Source organism: Strongyloides ratti, scaffold srae_chrx_scaffold0000002, assembly GCF_001040885.1.
Source record: "Strongyloides ratti genome assembly S_ratti_ED321, scaffold srae_chrx_scaffold0000002".
Classification (NCBI taxonomy): domain Eukaryota; kingdom Metazoa; phylum Nematoda; class Chromadorea; order Rhabditida; family Strongyloididae; genus Strongyloides; species Strongyloides ratti.
In genome coordinates this window covers 2,713,724-2,721,582 of record NW_020171510.1, presented here as the reverse complement: position 1 = coordinate 2,721,582, position 7,859 = coordinate 2,713,724, and the positions used below count along the sequence as shown (strand labels likewise).

Here is a 7,859-nt window from a genome sequence, read left to right as displayed (position 1 = left end):
ATATCTATTATATAGTATTCATTATTTGAAAAAAAATATTTATTTTTACTTTTATTAATTGATAAAATAGTTTATAAAAAAAATAGAAAGATACACATTTAAAATTAAATTTAATTAATCATTTCTAAATAATCTAATTAAACAGTCCATTTAAAACATAAATCTTGTATAAATTATAACAATTTAAATGAGTTAATTTGTGATCCCATTTTTTTTATAATAAAATTATGCACTTTGATTAGATATAACTTTATATAAAATACTATATTCATAAATCTATCGTAAGCGGCTGTGTAAATTTTTTCTCCAAATGTATAAATTTAGTTAATCGATTTTATTTCAATAATAAATATATAAAACTACGATATTATAAATATATTTTTACCATTTTTCAAAATCTTTTTAATAAGGTATAAAGAAATTTAGGAAAAAAATTTCTAATATGAATTTTTTAAAAAAAATAATTTTAAAGTTAGATGTGATAATTTCAAAGTTAGGTATAAAATATAAAATTTTTCAAAAATTCTTAAACTTTCTAAACTATAAATTTTCAACAAAAATTTATCAAAACAAAAATTGCTATAAAGAAATTTTATTTTCTAAATTCTAAGTACTTTACCATATCTATACTATTATTCGTTCATGAAATATTACAAAATATATGTGAATAAAATTTTAACAATTTTATCAGTTTTATGCTTTTCTTTCACTTATACTTAATCATAACTTATTAGAACATGATTTTTTTTTTATAACAATAAAAATAAATTACGTTTTTTTTGGTGCTTTTTTGAATGAGGAAACGATTACTAAAAATAGACATTCAGTTTTTAAAAAATCAAAAAAATTTTTTTTAATTACAATTTTTAATATTTTGACAAAATCAGCTAACTATTAAACTTATTTTAAAAGAAATTAATTATAGAAAACAACATAAGTTTAATAATTATTCACATAAATGACAAATAAATTATTGTTAAATCCTTATATTAAAATATAAATAATTTTTTTTTGTTATTTTATTATATTTCTAAAAAAAGATTAATATATTAATTGTATTGTGTATGTATACATAATATACTTAATGCATAAACAAAAACGATTTGAAAGATAAAATATATAAAAATTTCAATTAGTCATTCTTTAAACTATTGCAACATAAATTTTAATTTTTTTTTATCTATTCTTTCAATAAAATTATTTAAATATTAAAAAAGAATAATATATTCAAAATTTTTTATTCTGGATAAATTTATATTTATAAAAATATAAGAAAAAAAAAATTTTTTAAATCTATATAAAATTTTCTAATATATAACAAAAACAATAAAGCTACTGTTTTTAATGTATTTATAATAAAAAACGTAAACAAATTATAAAAATTAAAAAATTGTTTTATTAAAGCAAGAAATAAAATAAATTTAAAGAAAAAAAATTTTTTAGAATATTTAAAATCTTTTTCTTTTGTCATATTCAAAAAAAATTATTTAAAATTGTTATTAACATTAAGAAAAAAATTTTAAAATATCATTCTTATACATATATAACAAAATTAATTATAAACATTTTTTATACTTCCAAGTTTTTTTTTCTTTATAAAGTTTTTTAAGCATATTAAAAAAATTTCTTAATTTTTAAAATTTTTAAAAAGAGAAAATTAAAAATTTATTATAATTTTTAATAAAGTTTATCTTATTACTTCAAAAGCTTAAGCAAAACCGCGATTTTCATAAAAAAATGAGCGTACGAAACATGCACTTATTTGTATATTTATAAATTGTTCAAAAAATAATGCAAATTAAAGAATGAATTAATGAAAACTTAAAAAACATAAAAAAAGGTAATGTTATTTTGTAAAAATTAAATATATACAAGTGTTATTTCTAAAAAATGTTTCATAAAAAAATTTTCTTACTGTCAAAAATAGAATAAGGTGAACGCTTGATTAACAATTTTCAAATATGCTGATTTTATTTTTAATATTTCCATTTTCGTAAGCCTTTAATTTAAATAAACTTTTAACACTAACTTTTTCAAAAATAAAGATTTTTGGAATCTTTATACCTGCTTAGAAAGATTTTGAAAAATGGTAAAAATATATTTATATTATCGTAGTTTTATATATTTATCATTGAAATAAAATCGATAAACTAAATTTATACATTTGGAGAAAAAATTTACACAGCCGCTTACGATAGATTTATGAATATAGTATTTTATATAAAGTTATATCTAATCAAAGTGCATAATTTTATTATAAAAAAAATGGGATCACAAATTAACTCATTTAAATTGTTATAATTTATGCAAGATATATGTTTTAAATGGACTGTTTAATTAGATTGTTTATAAATGATTAATTAAATTTAATTTTAAATGTGTATCTTTCTATTTTTTTTATAAACTATTTTATCAATTAATAAAAGTAAAAATAAATATTTTTTTTCAAATAATGAATACTATATAATAGATATGAAAAAAATTAAATTTATTCCTTCTATTGCACTAATATTACTTTTATGAATATAACTTTTATTTAGAAATAATTTTTTTAATATGAAATTTTTAATACATATTTGGTTTCTTTTTTCATTTATTTATATTTCAGAAACGGTATGTAACTTTTTTTTTTTTTGTTTGTTATTTCTAGATTTCTATATCTTATAATTTAAAATTAAATAAAAATTTTAAAACAGGTAATTAAAATATTCTTTGAGTAAATATTTTAGTTATTAAAATTTAAGAAAGTTATGTAAATGTAAAAAAAATTATAAAAAGAGATATATTATTAGATCGTTTGAAGTCATGGAATGTAAGCGGAATACAATATTATGTTATACCACCAGTTAATGAAACTAATGTTGCTAAAGCAATTGAATATATTGAAAACAATACTTGTATAAAATTTATAAAAATGAATGACATATTTTATAAAAAGCAGGGTTTAATTTTTAAAAATGATACAACTTGTTCATCTAGCATTGGACTTGTAAATTCAAACAAACCACAGAATATTACATTATCTAAAAATTGTTATAAAACTGTTGGATATATTTTACATGAAATTGGACATGCATTAGGATTAATACATGAACAATCACGAAGAGATAGAGATTATTATGTGGAAATTAACCGTGATAATATACTTATACCTAATCGAAAAAATTTTGATAAATTCGTACTTAATCGTTATAAAAATTTTTCAACACAATACGACTATAACGCTTTGATGCATTATGCACAAAACAGTTTTGCTATAAATACCAAAATTCCAGTAATAAAATCTAAATTACACGAAGAACATGATAGGGCTATGGGTAATAGAAAAAAAATGACATTTAATGAAATTAAGCAATTAAATTTATGCCATTGTAATAAGTGTAATTGGGTTACAAACAATGGTTTAAGAAGAAAAAATAATAAAGCAGCAAAGTGTATAAATGGCGGTTATCCAGATTATAATAATTGTACAAAATGCATTTGTCCAACGGGATATACAGGAACGTTATGCAATGAAATAGAAAAAGGTGACACAAGTTGTCCTGATAATACATATGAAGCTAATTCTGAAGAAAAATATATAATAATGTTAGGTAAAAAAAAATGCTACTTTTTCTTAAAAGCAAATCGGGGAAAAAAAATTAAATTACAATTTATTTCCATTGCTCAAAAAAAAAGAAATACATGTGATGAAGAAACCTCTAATGAAATAAAATATTTTTTGGATAAAGGTAGCACTGGATTACTTTTATGTAACAATCATTGGCTTTTAAATCTTACATCGCAAAGTAATTCTGTTCTTATAACGTATAGAGGACTAACAGAAGATGACGCATTTGCATTTTCATTTAGTGAAACAAATTAAAACATTTAAAACGAAATAATATTTTAATTGTTAAAAAGTTTCACTTGATATGTTAACTAATTTTTAGTTATGTTTAAAGGTAATATATAAATTTTATTTTTTTTTATTAACTCTTAAGCAATTTTAATAAAATTCTTTAAATTACTAACTAAATTATATACAAAATAAAAATAAAAATATTTAAAAAAAAGTTTAATTTTATTAATTTTTTGAAATCTTGTAAATTTTTAGTAAATATTTATGACCAATTACACTACTTTTATTGTAGCAAATTAGTTTTAAATAAACATATACATTTAATTTTTAGTTTAACTTTTTGTAAAAATACAATTGAGAAATAAATCAACTTGGACAATCTTAATTGTAATAATTTTTTTAGCTAAATTATATGAATAATAATTATTATTATATCATTTAACTTAACCTTGTACTTTTTTTTTATGAAAATTTTGTTTTACAATATTTTTTTTTTGAGTGAATTCTTAACTAAACTGTAACTTTCATAATTAATACATAAATTTTTTAAGAACTAAAATATAAAAAGATGATTATTTATTAATTAAGTATAAATGTAACAATTTAATTTTCTTATCTTTTTATCCCTTTTAAAGTCACCAAAATCTATCAAAATTTTTAGCGTTATTTTATTTCTGTTTGTTTTTTAAAAAAAGTGATAAAATAATCTAATTAATAACAAGCCCGTGCTTCGCACACGCTTTCCTGCAGGGCTTGACTTAGTGAGTTTTATAGTTTTTTTATTATATCAATAGAGTAAATTAAAGTTTTGTAAATAAAATTCAAATTCCCTTTAAATTTTTAAAAGCATATTTTTTATATTTTTTAAAAGAATATATAATGTAACGTTATCACTTAAGTTAATTATTTATTTTTTTGAAATAGAGGTAAAATTTTCGTTATTGATAAAACAATACAAATATGAAATTTTTGATAAAAAAGTAAAAAAAATTTATATATTTAAAAAGAATGCGCTTTTTTTGATTTAACTTGTGATTTCATTCATTCTTTTGAAGTGATGAAGTAAACTGAATTAATAATTATAACAAATTTAATGAAAAAAATTTTTTAAAAATGATTATATTTATTTTCCTTTTTAAAAATATTTTTAATACAGTAAAATATTTATATATTATTCGATCTATGTTTATATAAGTAATACAACACAATAAATATGATAATTACCTTTAAATATTACGCTAACCTCTAGTTTCTCCGAACTAGTAACACAACTGACCTAATACAATAAAACCCCTAAAAATATTACAATTAGATAGAGTAAAATTAGCATTAAAAAATACAACACAGTAATATAATTATGGCATAATATTTAACTCTGATAATTTTTCCAAATTTTATCTCTTTATATAGCCTTAATTGTACTTTATTTCATAGTACTATCAGTTTAGGTCATTTTTTAGAAACACATCAAACTTAAAGGTTTTCATCACGCTTACAGTTTTCTACCACGCCTTTAACTTTTTCATCACCATCAAAATAAAAAGGTCAAACATCAATAAAAATAAAAATATCGTATATTTTAACAATTGTTACATTTATACTTGATTAATAAATGATCATTTTTTTATATTTTACTTCTTAAAAAATTTATGTTTTAATTATAAAGGTTACAATTTAGTTAAGAATTCACCCAAAAAAAAATNTGTAATTGGTCATAAATATTTACTAAAAATTTACAAGATTTCAAAAAATTAATAAAATTAAACTTTTTTTTAAATATTTTTATTTTTATTTTGTATATAATTTAGTTAGTAATTTAAAGAATTTTATTAAAATTGCTTAAGAGTTAATAAAAAAAAATAAAATTTATATATTACCTTTAAACATAACTAAAAATTAGTTAACATATCAAGTGAAACTTTTTAACAATTAAAATATTATTTCGTTTTAAATGTTTTAATTTGTTTCACTAAATGAAAATGCAAATGCGTCATCTTCTGTTTGTCCTCTATACGTTATAAGAACAGAATTACTTTGCGATGTAAGATTTAAAAGCCAATGATTGTTACATAAAAGTAATCCAGTGCTACCTTTATCCAAAAAATATTTTATTTCATTAGAGGTTTCTTCATCACATGTATTTCTTTTTTTTTGAGCAATGGAAATAAATTGTAATTTAATTTTTTTTCCCCGATTTGCTTTTAAGAAAAAGTAGCATTTTTTTTTACCTAACATTATTATATATTTTTCTTCAGAATTAGCTTCATATGTATTATCAGGACAACTTGTGTCACCTTTTTCTATTTCATTGCATAACGTTCCTGTATATCCCGTTGGACAAATGCATTTTGTACAATTATTATAATCTGGATAACCGCCATTTATACACTTTGCTGCTTTATTATTTTTTCTTCTTAAACCATTGTTTGTAACCCAATTACACTTATTACAATGGCATAAATTTAATTGCTTAATTTCATTAAATGTCATTTTTTTTCTATTACCCATAGCCCTATCATGTTCTTCGTGTAATTTAGATTTTATTACTGGAATTTTGGTATTTATAGCAAAACTGTTTTGTGCATAATGCATCAAAGCGTTATAGTCGTATTGTGTTGAAAAATTTTTATAACGATTAAGTACGAATTTATCAAAATTTTTTCGATTAGGTATAAGTATATTATCACGGTTAATTTCCACATAATAATCTCTATCTCTTCGTGATTGTTCATGTATTAATCCTAATGCATGTCCAATTTCATGTAAAATATATCCAACAGTTTTATAACAATTTTTAGATAATGTAATATTCTGTGGTTTGTTTGAATTTACAAGTCCAATGCTAGATGAACAACCTGTATGATTTATAAAAATTAAACCTTGCTTATTAGAAAAAACGTCATTCATTTTTATAAATTTTATACAAGTATTGTTTTCAATATGTTCAATTGCTTTTTTAACATTAGTTTCATTAACTGGTGGTTCAACATAATATTGTATTCCGTCTACTTTCCATAACTTTAAAGGATTTAATAATATATCCCTTTTTATAATTTTTTTAACATTTACATAACTTTCTTAAATTTTAATAACTAAAATATATACCAAAAGAATATTTTAATTACCTGTTTTAAAATTCTTATCTAATCTTAAATTATGAGTTACAGAAATCTAGAAATAACAAGCAATTAAAAAAAAAGTAACATACTGCTTCTGAAATATAAATAAATAAAAAAAGGAACCAAATATGTTTTAAAAATTTCATATTGAAAAAAAATTTTTTTCAAATAAAAGTTATATTCATAAATGTAATGTTAGTACAATAGAAGGAATAAATTTAAATTTTTTCATATCTATTATATAGTATTCATTATTTGAAAAAAAATATTTATTTTTACTTTTATAAATTAATAAAATAGTTTATAAAAAAAATAGAAAGAGAAACATTTAAAAATAAATTTAATTAATCATTTATAAACAATCAAATTAAACAGTCTATTTTTTTAAAACATATATCTTGCAAAATTATAACAATTTTAATAAGCTAATTTGTGATCCCATTTTTTTTATATGAGAAAATTATGCACTCAGATTGAATATAACTTCATATAAAATACTATCTTCATAGCTATATCGTAAGCGGCTGTGTAAATTTTTTTTCCCAAATGTATAAATTTAGTTTATCGATTTTATTTCAATGATAAATATATAAAACTACGATATTATAAATATATTTTTACCATTTTTCAAAAACTTTTTAACCAGGTATAAAGATTCCAAAAATTATTATTTTTGAAAAAGTTAGTGTTAAAAGTTTATTAAAATTAAAGGCTCACAAAAATGGAAATATTAAAAATAAAATCAGCATATTAAAAAATTGTTAATCAAGCGTTTACCTTATTCGATTTTTGACAGTAAAAAAATTTTTTTATGAAACATTTTTTAGAAAAAACACTTGTATATATTTAATTTTTACAAAATAACATTACCTTTTTTTATGCTTTTTAAGTTTTCATTA

General features: G+C 19.1%; 2 protein-coding genes across 2 annotated transcripts; one reads left to right on the top strand and one right to left on the bottom strand.

Moving 5' to 3' along the window:
• Positions 1–2,743: 2,743 nt before the first annotated feature.
• SRAE_X000158800 (Astacin-like metalloendopeptidase) lies at positions 2,744–3,865 on the top strand (the record flags this gene model as incomplete). Its single annotated transcript, XM_024650662.1, has 1 exon — positions 2,744–3,865. A coding segment is annotated over one exon (1,122 nt), but the record flags the coding sequence as incomplete, so codon positions are not given.
• Positions 3,866–5,797: 1,932 nt separating this feature from the next.
• SRAE_X000158700 (Astacin-like metalloendopeptidase) lies at positions 5,798–7,106 on the bottom strand (the record flags this gene model as incomplete). The annotated part of the gene is made up of 3 exons (XM_024650651.1): positions 5,798–6,918; positions 6,967–7,012; positions 7,050–7,106. 3 exons carry the CDS (start codon positions 7,104–7,106, stop codon positions 5,798–5,800), a joined length of 1,224 nt encoding a protein of 407 aa, XP_024499054.1.
• Positions 7,107–7,859: the final 753 nt, after the last annotated feature.